At 36.9% G+C, this 23,148-nt stretch overlaps 2 protein-coding genes across 3 annotated transcripts; both read right to left on the bottom strand.

Annotated features, from left to right (window-relative positions):
• Nucleotides 1–2,386: 2,386 nt before the first annotated feature.
• On the bottom strand, nucleotides 2,387–3,451 carry LOC102659820 (uncharacterized). The gene is made up of 2 exons (XM_006575761.1): nucleotides 3,352–3,451; nucleotides 2,387–2,952 (listed from the first exon to the last, which is right to left on the bottom strand). Exons 1-2 carry the CDS (start codon nucleotides 3,449–3,451, stop codon nucleotides 2,387–2,389), a joined length of 666 nt encoding a protein of 221 aa, XP_006575824.1.
• Nucleotides 3,452–18,861: 15,410 nt separating this feature from the next.
• On the bottom strand, nucleotides 18,862–22,782 carry LOC100791229 (metal tolerance protein 5-like). 2 transcript variants are annotated; one of them, NM_001255719.2, is made up of 6 exons: nucleotides 22,459–22,762; nucleotides 21,286–21,395; nucleotides 20,950–21,195; nucleotides 20,567–20,647; nucleotides 20,201–20,434; nucleotides 18,862–19,625 (listed from the first exon to the last, which is right to left on the bottom strand). In NM_001255719.2, the coding sequence occupies exons 1-6, from the start codon at nucleotides 22,628–22,630 to the stop codon at nucleotides 19,278–19,280; spliced, it is 1,191 nt and encodes a 396-aa protein (NP_001242648.2). In that variant the 5' UTR covers nucleotides 22,631–22,762; the 3' UTR covers nucleotides 18,862–19,277. The 2 variants fall into 2 exon arrangements, with proteins under 2 accessions (NP_001242648.2, XP_040862103.1); XM_041006169.1 differs by having other exon boundaries at nucleotides 18,895–19,625; nucleotides 20,950–21,395; nucleotides 22,459–22,782.
• Between the last annotated feature and the right edge of the window lie 366 nt (nucleotides 22,783–23,148).

The following is a 23,148-nucleotide window of genomic DNA, read 5'->3' as shown; positions in this document are numbered from 1 at the left end:
CGTTGGTAAAAAAAATCTAGCCAACATCGGCTAAAAAATAGACTCAATCAACGTTAGCCAAAAAATAGCTCCGGCTGACGTTAGCTGACAAATATTCACGACATACTTTGACATAAAAATCCTATTTGATATCGACCGAAAAATAGCCTTGGTTGATGTCGGTTATCACTAGTTGTGGTAAGGCAAAACAATCCTAGTTAAAATTATCAATATTTTATATTTATAAATTATTAAAAATTGAAAATATTTTTTAATTAATATTTCAAAATTAGATTGTGTTTATTTTCTATAAAGTTTAATATTAAAATTTCATCTACTTAAAATATAAAATTGAAATTTTGCATATGGAGGAAATTGAATTGCCCTATCCAAACAAAGAATTTAAAATGGAAGAAATTTAAATTGATTTATCCAAAAAAAGTATTTAAAAAATGAAAAAAATTAAAATCAAAGCAATTCAAATTCAAGGCATTTTAAATTCCTTAAATTTTGAAATTTTTAATCCAAACACAAGGTAATAGTAGTATATAGAATTTTAAAACTTTTTTCTCTCTCTTACCAAACAATTTTAAAACCATTTCACTTTCTCTTCCTTTCTTTCTGGAACCAAACAAAGCCTTGGGTCTGGTTGTCTGCTCTTGTCGGCTTTTTTACCCATCAAGGGTAAAAAAATCTTCAATTTTCCAATCGGGGGTATATTTTAAAAATTTACCCAAAAATGGATAAGTCGTAACAGGTGTTACGACTTCTAAGTTAGAAGTTGTAACACCTGTTACGACTTATTATTTTTTTATTTTTTAATTTAAGTTGTAAAAATATTTACGAGTGTAAATCTAATTTCTTTTAGGACTTTAAAGTCATATTTTTAAAAAAAAAATGAAAGTCGTAATATTTTACACGACTTTAAAGTTGTAAAGCCTATTTTATATTTTTAATTTTTTAAAAGGTTTACGATTTCAAAGTCGTAAACCTATTTCCTTTTTTTTAAAATATTGTTTTGCTATTTGCAGACACCTTTTTATTTTGTTCATCTATTTTCTTTTTGTAAATCTGTTTTTTTTAATTTAATATTGTTTACGATTTTATTTTTATTTTAAATGAAAATTTAAAAAATATATTTAAATATGTAATAAATAATATTAAGTTGATTTTATTAGTATATTTTTTGTGATTTTATTTGATATGTTATTATTTTATTTTAATGTTTTATTATTTAAAACATGTTATATATATTTTTATATAGTTTACTTTAAATGTTTTTTATTTAAAGTTTAAATAATCTATCAATAAAAATTAAAAACAACATAATTAATACATTAATATAAAATGCACAATACAAATGAAAGAAAAACATAAAAATTACAAGTTATTTTAGTCATGTACTTGTTTGTATGGACAGTTGGTCTGATTATGTCCTTCAGTTCTACATAATGAGCATTTCTTAGGCCTATTTGAAATTGATTCATCCATCTTATTATGTATTCGAGTAGTGGCCAGCTTGCCTGATGTCTATCGCCGTTTCGAAGGATCAGACATAAAATGCGGACCTAAATATTGAGGCCATGTGTCTTCACTTTCAAGGGAATGAAAATGATGTTGATAAACTTTGAAAATATTTTCCAACTTGTATACAGGGTCAACAAACTCATCATAACTTAAATTGGAAAAAGCGCATGCTGCAATTGCATGCGAGCAAGGTAGTCGAAGTGTTTGAAATTGTCCATAATCACACGACCATTCATTCAATTTGACAGTGCATGCCATTACTCGTCGACCAAGTCGTGTATTTGCAATTTCTTGAACCTCAAACTCCCCTGTTTCTCGAACATACATGCGAACATAATGCGAGGTAACAATGTGTTGATTTTCTTGCATCATGACATATACATCTTCAGAGAACCTATGCCCTGCCTTTACCATATTCATGATTTTGATACCGTTAGTGACAAATGAATCATTTATTTTATTAAATGTTTCATTGACTAAGGCAGCAATAGATAATGCTCGGGCTCCTTTCAAAATAGAATTCATACATTTGGCAAGGTTGGTAGTCATATGGTCATATCGTTTTCCTTCATCGTAGGCCTGAGTCCATTTACTCTTAAGAATTTGATCCAACCAATATGCTGCTTGTGAAAACTATGCTCGCATAACGAGCAACTTAGCCTCAAATCGTGGTTTCCTTATCTCATACCCTGTGTGAAAAGATAAAACAATGAGTAATAAATTTAGTGAACATGTAATAAAGCAAGAATATGATGCATGAAATAGGAAGAAACATACTCATATTGATGACTTGTTTTTTTAAGTCAACATTTTTAAACTGTTTGTTGAAAATTGATGCAATGTGGCAAATGCAATACACAGACGAAACATCTGGTCCATTTCAGCCAACGCGTTCGGATTGTAAAGCTGCTAGCAAATCGGTTCCCCTGTCTGATATAATACACAAATTTGGTTGTGGAGTAACATATCTTTGCAAATAATGCAAGAACCACATCCAAGCTTCTTTAGTCTCGCTCTCAACAATTGCAAAAGCAAGTGGAAAATTGTTCCTACTACCATCTTGTTCAATGACAATCAATAAAGTACCATGGTATTTTCCAGTTAAAAATGTCCCATCTACTTGCACAAGTGGCTTGCAATATTTGAAGCCTTCAATGCATGGATTAAATGCCCAAAATACATGATTAAGAATCACCCTAGGAGGGTCATCGTCACCTTCCTCCATTGAAGATAAAGTTTTGTACTTTACTATGGTACTTGGTATAAAGTGTTGAGCAGTTGTAAACCATATAGGCAGGTAACTGTATGATTGTTCCCAACTTCCAAATGTCATTTCAAGAGCTTTTTGTTTAGCTATCCATGCTTTTTTGTATGAAACAGTGTTACCAAACCGTTGATGCATGTCTGCAATCAAGGATTTGATTTCGATACCCGGATCTGTTTTCACTAAATGAACAATATTATGGGCAATTACAAAAGAATCTAACCTAACATGATCTTGTGATATGGTAGAATTTGTGCATGTGTGAATACCGTTTAATTTCCTCAACTCCCACCTTTTGCGTATTTTGCTGAATGATACTCTCGCCCTCCAATAACATCCATTACCATATTGATTACACATGACAACGTATTTGTCACTTTTGTTCTCGATCACATCAAAATTAAATGAATGCATAAAATGGAATTGTTTAATGGCATTCACAGCTCCTTGTTTTGTTTCAAATGTCAACCCTTCATAAATGTCATTTGTACTAACACTTGTTGTCCTTTTATAAGGATTTGAGTACTCTTGATTTTCAAAAAGTTGGCTACTAATAGTTTCAAAATATGAAGATAACTCACTTTGATTGCTTGGTTCACCATGTTCGTCAAAATCATGTTGTTGCTCGTCATCACTGAAGTCGCTAACATTATCTCTTATTATGGGTTCTTCAGTAGCCATCTATAAAAAATAAATTATTGATTAGTAAGGAATCATTGGATTGTATGTAACGTAAAAAAAAAAAAAAAAAAAAAACCTTTTTAAATACCTTTTTCGTATATGTAGCACTAAAAAAATTATGCCAGTATGACTCTAAGAAACACGTCAAAACACATGACCAACTGATTGTTTGGATGCAACATATGCACCGAAGTGAAAATGAACCCTCCTTTTATAAGTTTCACGGGAGTAAATAGTGTTTGTTGAATAGTTCATGCTACTTGTTGGTCGTCTTTACTCGTATGCTTGAAGAAGAAAAAATGAAATTAGGTAATATCGAATATCCTAATCCCCCCAAAAAATAGTCTACTACTACTTTTTTTTTACAAAGACAAAAGAAAAAAAAATGAAATGTATGACTATCGTATTTCACTTCAATGTGATCTTAGAATTAGAGTGCAAAAACATTTTATTTAAATAAATTTCAATTCTCTAAAAATATAAGATTTTTCGTTGTTTTATTCATTGTAATCAATCCTGACAAGAGCATCTTTGCAAGTGCAATTTGTGCATCATGCTTTTATCAAATTTGGCCGCACGAACTCATGATGAGATGCACATGTGAATACTTCAAGTTAGCAATGCAAAGATACACTATCATAATATAGATTGGAATACACATAAAATAATAATTTATTTATTAAGAGATTTTAGTGAAAGCAAATTTTATTTAAAAACATAAAATAATAATTTAACAAAATTAATTTATCATCTATAATAATTTATCTAACTAAATGGTAAATTAATAATAATTAAACACTAATATTCTAAAACACAAAATAATAATTTACCAAAATTAATTTAACACTAAACCATAAATTAATAATAATTAAGTGAAATTAAAAATTTAAAACTAATTAATTATTTTCAGCATGCAAACTACTTAATTATAAGAAACCACGGATTGCATGAATAGTGAAGTCGTGTGGTATTCCACGACTTCAACAATTCAACAATTGTCTCATGAATTAATAGTGAAGTGGTACTGCAAAGTAAAAAGCAGAAAATAAACAACAAAGAAAAACCAGAAAATTGAAAGGCCATTAGTTCACTTGTGCAACAAAGAAAACAACAAAAAAAGCAAAAAAGAGGTCCTTGAAAACAGCATGCGCAGTGTATTATTCATGCAGCATGTACAGTATTGCTTCACTCACGTTAATGCAGTGATGCAGTGTAGTTCACTCACGTTGCAACAGTAAAAAGCAGAAAACAACAATCAAGGGAATAACTTTCTCCAATAATTTACAACCGTGAAGATTGCACATGCATGAATAGAATAAAAGTAGTCATCAAACATGTTTACACGATTTCAAACTTGCAATAATATATACGTATCAACTGCTTCATGGTTGTACTTTGGTGTATTTGGATAAAAGTAGTCATGAAGCATCCTATGGAGTTTTCGTGCAATAATGGAAACACGTATATTTATTTCTTTTCTAAGTTTGACATTATTCCCACAGTTGTAGGTCATCTTACTGCTAATTAGTTATTTATATTACAGAGGTTATAGATAACTTAAATTGATATTTTTAACTTTAATTAATAAAATAAATAAATTTTTACGTTGTTCATAAGAGGTTATAGATACAATTAATTAACTTGAATTGAAATTCTGATACCAGGGGACAGATGTCGTACCGGATGTCACGACATCACGCTTCAGAACATGCAGATTAGATGCGTCCGTATGAACAGATTAAACAAGTAAATAACACAAGAGGATTGTTAACCCAGTTCGGTGCAACCTCACCTACATCTGGGGGCTACCAAGCCAGGGAGGAAATCCACTCTCAATAGTGTTAGTTCAAGGTCTAACAGCCCCTGTTTACAACCTTCTCACCTAACCACTACCCGTGCGATCTCTACCTAAGAGCCACTCTTAGATATGAGAACCTCCGCTCACTCCCTCTCACTCACACTCCCGTGTTTACAATTAAGTCAAAGACACACCAGAGATCAACTCTGAACAAAAGAGATCAACTCTACACACTAGAGATCAACTCTACACACAAGAGATCAACTCTACACACATAGGTCCAACACTTGATGTTAGGGTACCATCAAGGTGGCTCACAAAACACTCAAGTCCCAAAACTCACAAAATAACTCTTCAATCCCGGACTTGGTACAGAACTCGTGCAGCCTCCATGATTATATAGCAATGTGCGTTTCTGGGCTGCAACGGCTTGTGCTGGAGGAGATCTATCTTCTTCTGAAAAAATCTGCAGTTAAAGAACTAAAAGATAACTTTTGATCTTTTAGTTTGAATCTTTAATCTTTAATCTTTAATCCCTGAACGAACTCTTCTACTTTGAAATTCGAACTTTAATTATCTTTTAATTCGTTCCAGAAGATAGATCATCTTATCTCTTGCTAACTGCACAATAATCTGTTAAAGATGTAACAGATTTATGTGTCCAGTATTTTCGGGCCAGATGTCAGGACATCGTGTCTGACATCGTGGATTCTGCAGCTTCAATTCTTCATTTGACATTTTATCTTGACTTATGCATTGTGCAGCAACTCCAGTATTTTCGGGCAGGATGTCAGGACATTGTATCCGACATCGTGGATCCTGCAACTTCAATTCTTCATTTGACATTTTATCTTGCCTTGTGCATTGTGCAGCCCGATCTTATTCCTTGACATAACGTTGGACATCATGTGCAGCAACTCCAGCTTTCCTTCATTGTCTAAGTGCTTATGTTTTAACAAAATCTTAGCCAATCTTTTAAAGCTCAGTAGAGCTAAGCACTAACAATCTCCCCCTTTGGCAAATTTTGTCTAAAACATACTTAGACACTTCCTGAGCAGGTACGAGCAGTTATGCAAGTGGGATCAGCAACTTCCATTATCAGAGTAATCAAGCACAGCGGAAATTCTTCAAGTTGCAAATCTACACGTCTTCTCCAGGATGTCAAGACATCTCTCGTGACATCAGCTTTCTGCTACTGCTCCCCCTGTCTCCATGCTTACTACAGCATCTTCTATCAGCTACTAGTCTTTTCCAGGATGTCGAGACATCTCATGTGACATCCGCTATCTGCTCCCCCTGTCTTCATGCTCTTACTGCAGCATCTAGTAGCTTACATCAGTCATCCTCAGCAGCAGTAGTCTCCCCCTCAAGATCATATTCATACAACTCCCCCTCAAAATCATGAATCATGCATACATCGTTTCCTACTGCCATACATCGTATCAATCATGCATAATACGACTATTGCATACATAGTATCCTACTGCTCAAGATCATGCATAATAGCAAGCATAATACTATTATACTATTACTCCCCCTTTTTAGACATAATTTGGCAAAAGTAGGATGCATGAAATTAATGTGCAAATATTACAGACCAGTAGTAATCAACTGTTCAAAGGGACATGCCCCTTTAGCTAATAACAGTAAAAGCAAAAAACATAAAGGTCTGATGATCATGGGGTGGCTTCAGAATCATCATCTGATTCTGTCTCTTCTGCTGCGTCTTCCTCTTCCTCAGCAGCTTCTTCTTCTTCCTCGGCTGCTTCTTCCTCTTCTTCAGCTGCTTCACCATCTTCCTCAGCTGCTTCACCATCATATATGCCACTTTCTGAGAGCCTTTTGATTAGCCGTTCCAGCTCCATCTTCTTCTCTGTGTTGGCTTTGATGGTTGCTTCCAGCACCTTGCATGTGTCCTTGAGTTCAGCAATCAAGGCATCCTTGAACACAGCACCTGAAGCAGCAGCTTTCCCTGATGTCGAGACAATGTCTGGGACATGTGTCCCCTCAAACAGTTTGTAGTGCAGGGATAGAGGAGATTCTCTCTTCATCACAGAGTCAGTGTAGTTTAAAATATTTGGATGTTGACTCAACATAATGCCACACAATACAGTAGGGAAGGCAATGGATAATTTGACAGCAAATGATTCTGAATGCTTGACAGTTTGATCAAAAATATAGTTTCCAAAATTAAATTTGGACTTGGTTCCAACAGCATACAGAAATTTACCCAAACCTGTGGCAACAGTGGAAGTATGATTGGTGGGAACCCAGTTTGCAGCACCAATCCTGTGTAGAATTGCATACTTCACACTTAGCTTCCCTGCTGACAGCTTTCCTTTCTTCGGCCAATGCTGGACTTGTTTGGCAGTGATTTCCTTGGCAATCTGATGCTCAGAAACATCAATATCTATCACTCCATCAGTAGGTCTGCCCAGATATTTGTTGATCACAGCAGGGGAGAATTTAACACACTTTCCTCTGACAAACACTCTTTGATAATCATCACTTTTTCTGTTTGATATGTCAGAGGGAATGTTGACAATGAATTCCCTGACTAGGCCTTCATAACAGTCTCCCAACTTGGTGACTGTCTTCAGTAGTCCAGCAGCCTTGATGAGGTCCATGGTCTCCTTGCAATCCAAGGCATCTCTTCCCAGTTCTCTTTCAACCGCAAGTCTGCGTTGATACACATATTTCCACTTTTCAACATTGCCAATGGAGTGGAAAGAGATGTTGTCCAATGGTGCATCAGGAACATTTCCAGGCACCTTTCTTCCAGATTTCTTGGCCCTCTTAGATGTCGAGACATCTAGTTCGACATCATCATCAGAATCGGATGAGGAAATTTCTTTCCTTTTCTTGGAGGGGATAGCAACCTTGCTTCTTCTGGATGTGGCAGGAGTGATTGGAGTACTCTTTTTCTGTGCCATAGTCTTGATTCGTCCAGACCTCTTAAGGGGGGTTTTTCCCTTTCTGTTTTGAAGTCTTTCCGCAATGCCAGGTGCCAACCTGTTGGCAATGGGTTCTTCATCAGATTCGACTTCTTCCAGGTCAATGAGGTCACCTGGAGCAGTTTCTGGTGCCCGTGGAGCAGGAGTCTCCTCTGAGGCTTGATCCTCTTCTTCTGTTGATTCCTCTTCACTGGGTGAAGGGAGGGCTTCAGCATTTGGAGCGGAGGATGTTGGAACATCTTTCTCAGCATCAGGCACAGAAGCATCTTTCAGAATGCTACTCACAATACTGCGGATTTTCTTGTCCATCTCCGTGTCTACTTCCCTAGGACTTGTTGCAAGGCTAGGGTTTTCAGCAATCTTCACTCCCTGTTGTCTTCTGGGAACCAGTTTCTCAGGGACAGAAGCTTGACCAGGAATTATTTGTATGGGTTGGATGTTGAATTCAGGTTGTTCCTGGTGCGGAGATGATGGTACAGAGGGTGAACCAGAAGCTGAAATTTCTTTTGGTGAAGTAGCCATGGAAAAGCAGAGCGCTTGAAATGATTTAGCAAATTTCTGAGAGCTGTTGTGGAATGCTGAAAACGAGATTATCACGAAAATATAGGTTTGAATGAGGAATGTAGAGGGACGTGTGAAGCAACGGTCGAATTTGCTTTGATTCAGTAGTGAACGTGCTATTAATGTTAAGTGATTCGTTTGGGCACGTTCAGATATCAGTAGTTGCTACAATTCCTCTAGCAGACAAATGCCCAGCTTGCCCCTCAGTTTTTCAAACTGTTTTGCATCCAATGCCTTTGTGAAAATATCTGCTATTTGTTCCTCAGTGTCAACATGCTCCAGTGTGATAACTTTATCATCAACAAGCTCTCTGATATAGTGATGTCTGATGTCAATGTGCTTGGTTCTGCTGTGTTGCACAGGATTTTTCGAAATATTAATAGCACTCAAGTTGTCACAGTATAATGTCATGACATCTTGTTCGACATTGGACTCCTTCAGCATCTGCTTCATCCAAACTAGTTGTGAACAGCTGCTTCCTGCTGCAATATACTCTGCTTCTGCAGTAGATAGGGACACACAGTTCTGCTTCTTGCTGAACCAAGAAATAAGATTGTTGCCCAAATAGAAGCATCCACCAGAAGTGCTTTTTCTGTCATCTGCACTTCCAGCCCAATCAGCATCACAATACCCAACCAGCATTGAATCTGAACAATGACAGTACATAATCCCATAGTCACTGGTGCCATTTACATATTTCAGAATTCTCTTTACTTGAGTCAAGTGACTTATCTTAGGATTGGCTTGATATCTTGCACAAACACCTACTGCATAGGTGATGTCGGGTCTGCTAGCTGTTAAATATAGTAAGCTCCCAATCATGCTTCTGTACAGACTTTGATCAACACTGGTGCCTGCTTCATCCTTTGACAGCTTCAAGTGAGTAGGTGCAGGTGTTCTTTTATGGCTGGCATTCTCCATCCCAAACTTCTTGACAATGTTCTTTGCATACTTGCTTTGTGAGAGGAATATGGAGTCTTCCATCTGCTTCACTTGAAGTCCCAGAAAATAAGTCAGCTCTCCAACAAGACTCATCTCGAATTCAGATTGCATCTGTTGGACAAAATGTCGAAGCATCTCATTCGACATCCCTCCGAACACAATGTTATCAACATATATCTGTGCTATCATCAAGTTATCAGCATCTTGCTTGACAAAGAGAGTCTTGTCAATTCCTCCCTTCCTATACCCTTGCTTAGTCAGGAACTCTGTTAACCTTTCATACCAAGCTCTTGGAGCTTGCTTCAATCCATAGAGAGCCTTCTTGAGCCTGTATACATGATCTGGATGAGTTGGATCTACAAATCCCTTTGGCTGCTCCACATAGGCTTCTTCATTCAGGTATCCATTCAGAAACGCGCTCTTCACATCCATCTGGTACAGCTTGAATTTGAGGATGCAAGCTACACCAAGTAACAATCTGATGGACTCAAGCCTAGCAACTGGGGCAAAAGTTTCATCAAAGTCTACACCTTCAATCTGAGTGTAGCCTTGAGCAACAAGTCTGGCCTTGTTTCTGGTTATAACACCTTCTTCATTGGTTTTGTTCTTGAAGATCCACTTGGTGCCAATCACATTAGTTCCCTCGGGTCTCGGAACTAGCTCCCAGACTTCATTCCTTTTGAATTGCTCCAATTCTTCTTGCATAGCATTGATCCAGAACTCATCAGTCAGTGCTTCTTTCACATTCTTGGGCTCAATTTTGGAGACAAAACACGAGTTGGAGACAATCTCAATCTCCCTTGATCTTGTAGTGACTCCTCTGTTTGGATCTCCTATAATCAGCTCCTTGGGGTGCATCTTCTGGATTCTAATGGAGGGTCTCTTGTCAGGTTGGTTGATGTTTGATTCATCTGTAGCAGAATCAGAGTTTTCTGCATTTTCTCCACTTTTAGCTGCATCTGCTACATTGTCTCCAGATGTTCTGACATCTTCTTCGACATCCTTCTTTCTTGCTGGAGTTAGATCATCAACAACCACATTGATGGATTCCATCACAGTTCTGGTTCTGGAATTGAATACTCTATATGCTCTGCTGTTTGTAGAGTATCCCAGGAATATTCCTGCATCACTCTTGGGATCCATCTTTCTCCTTTGCTCTCTATCTGTCAAAATGTAACATGGGCTTCCAAAGATGTGGAAGTGCTTGACAGTTGGCTTCCTCCCTTTCCAGATTTCATACAGTGTGGTTGGAGTCCCTCTTCTCAGTGTGACTCTGTTGTGGATGTAGCATGCTGTGTTCATGGCTTCAGCCCAGAGATTATAGGGAAGTTCTTTGGCATGAAGCATGACCCTAGCTGCCTCTTGCAAAGTCCTGTTTTTCCTTTCAACTATGCCATTCTGTTGTGGTGTAATGGCTGCAGAGAACTCATGAGTGATGCCTTCAGATGTGCAGAATTCAGTGAACCTGCTGTTTTCAAACTCTCTGCCATGGTCACTCCTGATTCTCTTGATGACACAGTCCTTTTCTCTTTGAAGTCTTAGACTCAACTCCTTGAATACTTCAAAGGTTTCTGATTTCTCTCTGATAAAGTTGACCCAGGTAAATCTGGAGAAATCATCCACAACAACATAGGCATACCTCTTTCCTCCAAGGCTTTCAACCTGCATAGGCCCCATCAAATCCATGTGAAGTAGTTCCAGCACCCTGGACGTGGTCTGATGTTGAAGCTTCTGGTGGGACATCTTGACTTGCTTTCCAATCTGACATTCACCACAGATTCTGCCTTCTTCTATTTTCAGATTGGGAATGCCTCTAACAGCACCTTTGTCAATGATTTTCTTCATGCCTCTTAAGTGCAGATGTCCAAATCTTTGATGCCATATTCTGACTTCATCTTCTTTGGAGGATAGACATGTGGAGGAGTAGCTTGTTTCTTGAGGTGTCCATAGGTAACAGTTGTCCTTTGATCTGCTGCCCTTCATTAGAACTTCACTCTTCTCATTTGTCACCAAGCATTCTAACTTTGTGAAGTTTACATTGAATCCTTCATCACACAGCTGACTGATGTTGATCAAGTTTGCAGTCAGTCCCTTCACCAGCAGTACTTTGTCCAGACTAGGAAGTCCATCATGAACTAGCCTTCCCATTCCAATGATCTTTCCTTTAGAGCCATCTCCAAATGTCACATAGCTAGTGGAGCAGGGCTCAATGTTCACCAGGAATTCTTTAACTCCTGTCATGTGTCTGGAACAGCCGCTATCTAGGTACCAATCTTCCTTAGCTGATACTCTAAGTGAAGTATGAACAACAAGACTAACAGTCTTGTGTTTTGGAACCCACATCATCTTCCTTCCACTGCTGCTCCCTTGAGTTCCATGATGTGGATGGCCATGCAAATGATAGCAGAAGGGCTTTATGTGACCATACCTGCCACAGTAGTGACACCTCCACTTCTTTCTTTTGTTCTTTTTCTGCTGCGTTCCATGATGTCGAGACCGATGTTGTGACATCGTGGCTCCAGTGCTTGTTTTGGCAGGAACAAATTCTGTCATGGTTTTTCTGCCAGCAGATTTACGATTAAGCCCAAGTCCTCTCTGGTCTCCAACATTCTTCCCAAGCTGTAGCACCTCATCAAGCATATCTGAGCCTTTATTCAACATCTTTATTGATTTGGTCATGTTTTCCAGTTTAGAGTTCAGAAAACCGACTTCTCCTTTAAGCTCAGAGATCTCCTCTTTATGTGCCTCCTTCTCAGCCTCCAGATCTGCAATGATCTTCTTCAGTTGTGCTTCTTGCTGAAGAATCTTCTCACTTCTGATGCATAGTTCTCTATAGGAGGTAGCAAGCTCATCAAAAGTGATTTCACTGTCTGTATCACTTGAATCTTCAGCAGTTTCAAATCTCCCAGTGAGTGCATTCACATCTCTGTCAGAATCACTTTCTTGTTCACTCTCTGTATCAGATCGACATACAGAAAGTCCTTTCCTCTGCTTCTTGAGATGAGTGGGACATTCAGCTATGATGTGTCCATAGCCTTCACACCCATGGCATTGAATTCCTTTGCTGTGACTGGGCTTTACATCTGACTTTTTCTGGTATTTACTGCCTTTCCTGATGTCGAAAGGGATGTTCTGGACATGTGGTTTCTGCCTCCTGTCCATTCTGTTCAGCACTTTGTTGAACTGCCTTCCAAGGAGCACAACTGCCTTAGTCAGACCTTCATCAGTATCCAGGTCATACTCATCTTCTTCTCCTTCATCATTGGACACGAACGCCACGTTCTTGCTCTTCTTTTCAGCCCCATCCGAGAGTCCTAGCTCAAAGGTTTGAAGAGAACCAATGAGTTCATCCACTCTCATGTTGCAAATGTCTTGGGCCTCCTCTATTGCAGTGACTTTCATGTCAAATCTCTTAGGCAAGGATCTGAGGATCTTTCTCACCAGCTTTTCATCTGTTATCTTCTCTCCCAAGGCAGTGCAAGCATTGGCAATTTCAAGAATGTTCATGTGGAAGTCATGAATACACTTTTCCTCCTTCATCTTCAGGTTTTCGAATTTTGTAGCCAATAGTTGCAATCTGGACATCTTCACTTTGGAGGTTCCTTCATGAGTGGTTTTCAGGATCTCCCATGCATCTTTGGCCACTGTGCATGTGTTGATTAGTCTGAAGATATTCTTGTCAACTCCATTGAATAGAGCATTCAAAGCTTTGGAGTTTCCAAGTGCCAATTCGTATTCTTCTTTAGTCCAGTCTTCTTCTGGCTTCAATTCATCAGTGGGCTTTCCTTCTGTGTCCAGCATCTTGGGATGTTCCCAGCCTTTGATGACAGCTTTCCAGGTTCTGCTATCCAGTGATTTGAGGAAGGCCACCATTCTTGCTTTCCAGTATTCATAGTTGGTTCCATCAAGAATTGGTGGTCTGTTCACTGGTCCTCCTTCTTTCTCCATGTTCATCAGAATTTATCTCCCTAGATCTCACTCTGTGATTTCGAGTGTTGGCTCTGATACCAATTGAAATTCTGAAACCAGGGGACAGATGTCGTACCGGATGTCACGACATCACGCTTCAGAACATGCAGATTAGATGCGTCCGTATGAACAGATTAAACAAGTAAATAACACAAGAGGATTGTTAACCCAGTTCGGTGCAACCTCACCTACATCTGGGGGCTACCAAGCCAGGGAGGAAATCCACTCTCAATAGTGTTAGTTCAAGGTCTAACAGCCCCTGTTTACAACCTTCTCACCTAACCACTACCCGTGCGATCTCTACCTAAGAGCCACTCTTAGATATGAGAACCTCCGCTCACTCCCTCTCACTCACACTCCCGTGTTTACAATTAAGTCAAAGACACACCAGAGATCAACTCTGAACAAAAGAGATCAACTCTACACACTAGAGATCAACTCTACACACAAGAGATCAACTCTACACACATAGGTCCAACACTTGATGTTAGGGTACCATCAAGGTGGCTCACAAAACACTCAAGTCCCAAAACTCACAAAATAACTCTTCAATCCCGGACTTGGTACAGAACTCGTGCAGCCTCCATGATTATATAGCAATGTGCGTTTCTGGGCTGCAACGGCTTGTGCTGGAGGAGATCTATCTTCTTCTGAAAAAATCTGCAGTTAAAGAACTAAAAGATAACTTTTGATCTTTTAGTTTGAATCTTTAATCTTTAATCTTTAATCCCTGAACGAACTCTTCTACTTTGAAATTCGAACTTTAATTATCTTTTAATTCGTTCCAGAAGATAGATCATCTTATCTCTTGCTAACTGCACAATAATCTGTTAAAGATGTAACAGATTTATGTGTCCAGTATTTTCGGGCCAGATGTCAGGACATCGTGTCCGACATCGTGGATTCTGCAGCTTCAATTCTTCATTTGACATTTTATCTTGACTTATGCATTGTGCAGCAACTCCAGTATTTTCGGGCAGGATGTCAGGACATTGTATCCGACATCGTGGATCCTGCAACTTCAATTCTTCATTTGACATTTTATCTTGCCTTGTGCATTGTGCAGCCCGATCTTATTCCTTGACATAACGTTGGACATCATGTGCAGCAACTCCAGCTTTCCTTCATTGTCTAAGTGCTTATGTTTTAACAAAATCTTAGCCAATCTTTTAAAGCTCAGTAGAGCTAAGCACTAACATGAATAATCAAATGTTGTTATCATTGTTATATATATATATATATATATATATATATATATATATATATATATATATATATATATATATATATATATATATATATATATATATATATATATATATATATATATATATATATATATATATATATATATATATATATATATATATATATATATATATATATATATATATTATTAATGAAGTTTTATTATATCATCATAAAATCATATATTTATTAATTTATATAAAACTTACAAATTACATTTATTAATTTATTTGAGAATATTTAATTGCTTAATTTTAACTCAAATAAAAACCACTCACAAAGTGTGTGCGTAAGAGAATCCAACTTTTATGATTTATGATAAACAATGGACAATTTATGATAGCATGGGAATCTTGCAGCTGCTACCAGCAACCTACTGTGTAGTGTTTGGTAACCAATTTATTTACTAATAGACAATGATTTATGATAGCATGGAATCTTGCCAAAAATAAAGTAGTCAAATTTAACTTATTTTGTACAAATGATTTATAATAGCACGGACCAACTTGCTTTAAGTTGTGTATATTAGACTTCAAAAATTGTTGAGCAATATTCTACAAGTTATCATATTAGGAGGTTTTACTTTTGCAAAAAAAAATAAAATTGTGTGCACGAGTACCTTACACCACCCTCCTTTCATACCTCCGCCCTTTCATTTTGCCTCATTCTTATTTCCATCCTTGTATCCATTTACCAATGGCATATGCACAACCCTGACCAGTTGATGGTTTGTTGTTGCGCTTACAAGACAACCATATTTTAAATCAAGTGTGGAAAGGCCAAGAGAGAATCATCCTTCTAAGGTATACTTATGTTTGGGCTTTTACCCACTTGGATCAAATAGATAATCGGATAAAAAATCTAATCAATTTAGTGGGTTTCAGACATAATAAATGTTGGAAAAGTTGATATTAACCAGCATTTGGTTAGTGCGTTGGTTTTGGAGAACGAAGACACACACATTTCATTTTCCACAGAGAGAGGCAACCATTACTTTACAGGATGTGGCCTTACAATTAGGCTTGAAGATTGATGGATTGCCGGTAACTGGTTTCATCACAGGTGATGTACGTGTTGTTTGTCAGACATTACTCAGGGAAACTCCACCTGATAAGTATGTAAAAGGTAAAATGATTTACCTAACTTGGTTGCGGCAAAATTTTCAACAACTTTCCATTGATGTTGATGATGTTGTCATTGCATAGCATGCTAGAGCTCATATGATGATGATTATAGGTGGTTGTTTGATGCCAGATACAATAGGTGCAAGAGTTCATTTTATGTATCTTCTTTTATTATCAAATTGAACCGAGGCAAGTCATTACAGTTGGGGTGCAGCAGTATTAGCATCCCTTTTCCGAGCTCTAGATCGGGCTGTGAAGCCGGACCAAACAGAAATCGAAGGATGTTTGTTGTTGCTATAGTCATGGGCGTGGAACCGCATTAAATGTATTACCCCAAAGATAGATCACTTATCCATGGAAGAAGTACAAGAAGGAATTGAATTTCCTCTTGCACGAAAGTGGTCTCATCCAAGGACCGAAACAAATATTCCACCAATTCAGTGAGATTGATATGCATCATATTTGATAGACTATATATTAATGAGGTTCATTTTTTAATTTTCATGAATTAACTATTTTTTCCGATTTCCTATTCGATTATAAATATGCTACAATAATAATGTATGTGTTGCAGTTCTTGTAGACTCCTTATGACACACCAGAAATAAGGCCATTAATTAATGATGTAGAGGTATCAATGATTGTTTAGACAAAAGTCTCTCTCATATGTTTTGCAATTGTCGAATGGCATCCAATAGACAGGGTCATGAGACAATTTGGACCGCGACAAATTATTCCAGATGACCCACCAAACCCAGATCAACTCCACGACATAGATATGAGAGGGAGAACATATATTTTTTGGCCTCACCATCATCGTCACTGGATTCTCAAATGGAATAGTTGGAATAATTATATTATTCATGGTGAAATGAACCAAGGTCTTTTACATGAAAATTCAGAATATTATTATTCATAGTTATTATTCATAGTTATTTCTAACTTTGTAAATTTGAATCACAGTATTATCCTGGTCATCACCAACATCAATCATATGTGGAACCTAATGTACCTCCAGTGCATGTTCCTGGATTTATGTCTCAACATCATCCATCACAAACACAATATCAATCAACAAGTTTTTCTGGTCATGCGTCTCAAGGATGTCAACAAAGTTTTCAACCACTGGGGTTCTCATCATATATACCTCAATACTCATTCAAGTCCCTTCTACCTCAAATGTTTTTTATGGCTCCTCACAAATGTTTGTCATCACTTTCAACACTCCACCATCTGCATATAATCTTGCACCATCGAGTTCTTATTATCGTCCATCATTACCTACTCAAATACGTGACATCAGTCACGAAGATGAGGACGAGGATGAGGATAACAACAATAACAACGATGACGATGATGATGATGACAATGGTGGTCATCATGTTCCTCAACAACAACGGACAATTACACGTAAGCATCCTAGAACAAGAGGAGGTAGAGGCCGTAGACCAAGAGGACAACAAGCACAGACAAATCTAGTCCAACAAGATGAGAGACCTAGACGTGTATCTAGAAGAACTCGTTGTGGGACATCGTCTCATTATTAGTTTAACAAATATGTAATTTTTATTTAAATATAATCAATTTTTAATTTAAAGTCTTTCAATTTTTTAATGTATTTTTATTGATAGATTATTTAAAATTTAAATAAAAAACATTTAAAGTAAACTATATGAAAAATATATATAACATGTTTTAAATAATAAAACATTAAAATAAAATAATAAAATATCAAATAAAATCACAAAAAATATACTAATAAAATCAAATTAATATTATTTATTATATATTTAAATATATTTTTTTAAATTTTTTATTTAAAATAAAAAAAACCGTAAACACTATTAAATTAAAAAAACAGATTTACGAAAAGAAAATAGGTGAACAAAACAAAAACGTGTCTGCAAATAGCAAAACAACAGTTTTTTTTTTAAAAAAGGTTTTCGATTAAACCTTTAAAAAATTAAAAAAAAAATAGGACTTTACGACTTTAAAGTGTGTAAAATATTACGACTTCCATTTTTTTAAAAGAAAATACGACTTTAAAGTTGCAAAAAAAAAAATTACACTGAAATTGTAAATATTTTTACGATTTTAGTTAAAAAAAATTAAAAAAATAATAAGTCGTAAAAGGTGTTACAACTTCTGACTCGTAAAACCTGTTATGACTTATCCCTTTTGGATAATTTTTTAAAATATACTTCAATTGAAAATTTGAAAATTTTGTACCCCTGATTGGTAAAAAGCCGCTCTTGTCTATCCCTTGTGTCACGTGCCAAACCATTGCAAGTTACTGGACGCATCCCTAAGACGATAGTAGTAATATTCCCTTCTTCTTCTTCTGGAACTATAGGTTTTTTACGTGTCCTTTTTCTTTTACAAGGAGAGCCTCAAGCCCAAAGCAAAACAAAAATTATCTCAAAACGGAGGAACCCTATTATTTCCTGCACTTACACTATTAAATCTTACACCTCATATTGTATTCTGAAAAATCAATTTTGGAATGCAATCTGGAATGGACTTTTCCGAATACAATCTTAGATACATAATGCAATACTCAATCTATTGCATTGCATGTAATACACTTAAGAGAATTATTTTCTTTATTCTTGGACAATTTATGACTCGATAAGATGTTGATTAACTTGAGTATACTTGCTTATCTTTAATTAATGAAAATTATTTTTAACAAGATATTACAATATGCATAGTCGCTTAAAGTACACATGAACATGGCATCTCCCCAAATTTCCCGATAGTAATTAATTTCTGAATTGTCCTTAATAAAAAAAAAGTACTCAAGTGCAGTATTGACACCCGTAAAAAGTATGTTATGTAATCCTTACATTTTAATAAGAAATCCACTCCATTGTATTATATTATATACTTGCACATGTTAGAAATTAACAAACACCAGCACACACACACCTTAAATCCTGAATTAAGGTAAAAAGAGTGCACTGTACAAAAAAGGGGGAATGGAAAAGAAGGTAGCAAATTCTATTTCCCCTAAATGGAATCTGAAAGGGTCTTGCCTGATAAGCCTATCGTGATATACATTTGGAATATTATCAGGGCTGCCAGAAAGTTGAGATTGATAGCTAGCAACTTCTCAGTGACTTGCACTTAAGTTCAGATTCTGAACAACCAGAAATGGTTCAAATTTACAACTGACGGGAGATGAAAGGGCAACTGAAATAAACAAGAAGGCAGTGCTTTCCTGATTGCTGCTAAGAGTGTGCTTGAGCATGCTCAGGTTTGTGACTGTACTCATAATCAAGATGAACAAAAGCACGCTCAATCTCGGGCAAAAGCTCAAGCTTTTCTTGCAACGATTCCCCAATATCATGAGCCTCTTGCAAGGGCATATCCGATGGCAGGACAATATCAACCTCAACAAAGTAGTGAGATCCAAATGTGTATGCCCGAACTGTATCAATGTGCCTCACAGCCTTGTGGTGGTTCCAGCATAGGTATGTAAGTTTCTGAAGATATTCTGGTGCTGCTGATCTTCCAACCAGGGAATTAACATTTTCCAACACTGTCATTGACCATGTGCGAATGGTGTACAAAGCCAGCTGCAGCAGATGAATTACACACAAGTAAAACAAGTAAAATTTGTACAAGTGACCTGGTATAAAATGGTGGCAACCGGCAAGTTAGATATACATATACAAATAGTAAAAGTAAATTGTTTCTCAATACCAAAAAATAAATTGTTTCCAGTGAAAACATGTGCTCAAAAGAACCAACGGTGGTTCACTAAAATCTTATTAGTCCAGCATATGGCATAAAGATGTGTATTAAACCATCATAATATGCACAACATTCATGATTCATCGAGAGGTTCCAGATATTTTGATAAGCTAATTAGATAATAATATCAGATGACATTGCTCTTCTGCAATGAAAGATTTCATCTTAGGAATGTGAGATCTTGATATTTTAAATAATAGGAGCATATATGATATAGCAGAGGCAGAGACACGCAGACAGTTACAGTTGTTGATGGATCAGATTACTGGATGTGGTTCATTACCTTCTATCCCTAGGAATGAATAGTTATAGCCTTATTATAGGTATTTTTCCTTTCCTAGGGATATAAACAGAAAATCAAAACCTTTAACAAAAGGAAAGTAAAGTATTCACTTACAATGATAGCACCGACAGGGTCCATCCAATCATCAACATAATTTGCCAAAAGTGCAGCAATAAGGCCAATGACATTAGTGATCACATCAAAAAAGTGATCCTGGGCATAGGCTTTAATAATCTCATTGGTAAAAGAACGACAATAAATCATCAGCAGGAATTTCACCAAAGTCACTGAAAGCATAATGCTCACAACCCAGCGCTCTTGTTCCCTGGTCAAGTTGAATGCATTTTCCTGGAAATGTCATTATGAGACACATTAGAAATACCTAGAAATAAAAGAGATCCAGCAACTAAATGAAAATTTATTGTTTTATCAGTTTGGGAGTCAGATTTGCCTAAAGAAATAGAGCAAGAATCAACTTACAGAAGATATTAATGTGCGGGTAGACTCCAAGATTATCTGCAGTCCAAGTGTCGCCATAACAGAGGCAAAAACAAGAATTCCCTGTACCAAATTTTGAATTCAAAATCTCAGCACCAAGGCACAGTCATAATAACTTGTTAGGCCATTAGCTATTTAATAATGGGCAATGGGGTACGAAGTTTTTTTCACTTTATAGTCTATACTTTATCGATAGAACATATATATACACAACAGAAACGTATGGTAATTGCTAAGTAGTTTTCTTGATGTTTAATTTGATTATTAAGTAACTCCTAAGAGTCACTGAAATCATATTACTAGGCAAGAACAGAAGATGATGATTCAGATAGTTTCAAACAGAATATTAAATTAGGAGAACTGACCAATGGTTGCATCCGTTTCTTTCCTATAGGGTACTGATATGGGTTTGGTGTTTGCATGGAAAATGCAGTGAACCAGAGGATGAATCCAGAAAGGAGGTCAAGAAGTGAGTCTAACGTGGATGCAATGATGGCTAGGGAACCACTTCTGACTGATGCATAAACTTTGGCAACAAAAAGAACCATGTTTGCTGCGTTTGACACTCTAATGGCAAAAGTCTCACTTCTTGCTAACTTGTCTTGCTCCTCCTGCCCACACCAGTCGATATTCAGCAAAAGCATTTGACTACATATCAATCTTAAATCTAGAGAGCATAGAGGAGGAAATGAAATAGAAACCTTTGACATTCCAGGAATAAAACCACGCTCTGCTAAAGCATCCATTTCAGTAAAGCCCTCAAGCACTTCTACCTGCTGCTGATAGTACTCCGCAATATTATCTTCTTGACCTGAAGAAATATAAAACAGAAAAGAACAAAAAAAGTAAGACAAAATCCATGAAATCCCCTTTCACTTTAGTAGCACAGATGCCATACTCAAAGCACACAATTCAGAAGCAGAGCTAACCTCCCATGAGAAAAGGGGAAAAAAAGGATAGAGATTCACAGATGAAGAAAATGATATTTAAGTCATAGTTATGCTTTAAACTTCCATGGTCACAAAAATAGGACAAATGAACTTCACTTCATGGACCGCAATTTTTTTACAACAAGCTTCATAAACCAGAAATCGTCATACAAATGAAGTCACATCACAACAGGCAGGCTAATACAGTAATATGCAAACTTGGAAAGCATAAGCTTCAGCCATGGCAGGGCCCAAACAACTCATTTTTAGAAACAAAGCAGAAATCCAAAATACACTCAGTTCAAATGTAAAACCTAAGCACCAATTTTATGAAACCTCTTCCGCCAAAAATACAATCACAACAAAAAATAGTAGTAATTCAGTGTCGAAGAAAAGTTTTGCCTCTAGTCTCTAGAGCTTGCAAATGCAAAACCCTATAGTCCATCTTCCAACAACTGCCCACAAAAAGCAAGCAATACCCAATACACCAAAAACCCACCGTAACTGTTATATATAACAACAAAGCTACCGCATCATCAACCCAAATCTCAGAAAAGAGCCGCACAATATATACCTAGCTTACTTCCAAATTCCAACACACATTACTAAACCTGGCAGAAAAGGGGAAAATAACATAAAATACTACTACGCAACACTGAATGAAAACGAGTAATAGCATCTTTAGTGCAAAGGGGACACAATCCACATACAAAGAATAAAAAGGAAATGGATAAAAAAAATCACAGCAAAGCAGAAACCACAATTAACCACACAACCACTAACGTAAAAAGCAAATTACAGATTCCTATTCCATGGAAAAAAAAAATAGTGAAAATCTTTGTCAACTTTTTAAAAAAAATAAAGGAGATTCCAAAAATTAACAATGTCAATAATAATGGAAATTGTTTTAAGAAAATGGAATGAAGATGCGATTGCAGTGTTTACCAAGAACCCCATAACAGTCATGGAGTCCGCGAGGGGGTTTCACTTGCTTCTCCGTGTGCTCCGAAGATAGCTGAAACCCGTCGAAGTTCAACCGCCACGACCGGTCACCATTGCTGGAATCTGACAGCAACGAGAGCTGCTCCTCGCCGCGAAGCTCCACCGGCTCCACCATTTCCCGGTCGCCGGGGAAAATTGGGAAAACGACGTCGTTTTTCGTAGCCCGAGAAAAGCAAAGAACGGAAATGCGAAGTAGAGACCAAGAAAAGTCGTTGTGGTTGGTGCTTGTTATAACAACAGCCGTAGCAGATTTTTGAACCGGGAAAGTGGGATTCAGTGGAAAAATAAATAAATAAAATAACTCAGAGCGCGTGCTACACGCGGACGTGCGTTTTGCCAGAGGATGACACGTGTTAACTTCTTATTGGGTGGTGCTGGAGCGTCGTGACTCGCGCGTGGGTTTCATTTTCGAGGGTTTACACGTGGACGGATCAGATTTTGTCACCGAAAGATGTTTTGATGTGGCTGCTTTACAGGAGCCGCATGAATCTGAACCGCTGGGGCCCTTGTCGCGTAGTGTCGCATTTAATTTCGTTTTTTATTTATTTATTTATAGGAATAGGACGCATTAACGAATTTACAATACTTATATTATATAGTCTTTTGCTCAATTAATTTGGCTACATACTTTTG

Source organism: Glycine max, chromosome 2, assembly GCF_000004515.6.
Source record: "Glycine max cultivar Williams 82 chromosome 2, Glycine_max_v4.0, whole genome shotgun sequence".
Classification (NCBI taxonomy): domain Eukaryota; kingdom Viridiplantae; phylum Streptophyta; class Magnoliopsida; order Fabales; family Fabaceae; genus Glycine; species Glycine max.
Note: the sequence above shows the minus strand (reverse complement) of the source record. Positions and strands in the feature narration are given on the sequence as shown.

Excerpts from the sequence above, each read along its gene's own strand:
- LOC102659820 (XM_006575761.1), bottom strand. The coding sequence starts at position 3,451 with ATGGCTACTGAAGAACCCATAATAAGAGATAATGTTAGCGACTTCAGT. Across the intron at positions 2,953-3,351 it reads TGGTGAACCAAGCAATCAAA|TGAAAACAGATCCGGGTATC; the intron begins GTGAGTTATCTT and ends TTGTTCATTTAG.
- LOC100791229 (XM_041006169.1), bottom strand. The coding sequence starts at position 22,630 with ATGGTGGAGCCGGTGGAGCTTCGCGGCGAGGAGCAGCTCTCGTTGCTG. Across the intron at positions 21,396-22,458 it reads TGACTGTTATGGGGTTCTTG|GTCAAGAAGATAATATTGCG; the intron begins GTAAACACTGCA and ends ATATTTCTTCAG. Across the intron at positions 20,648-20,949 it reads AGAAACGGATGCAACCATTG|GGAATTCTTGTTTTTGCCTC; the intron begins GTCAGTTCTCCT and ends AATTTGGTACAG.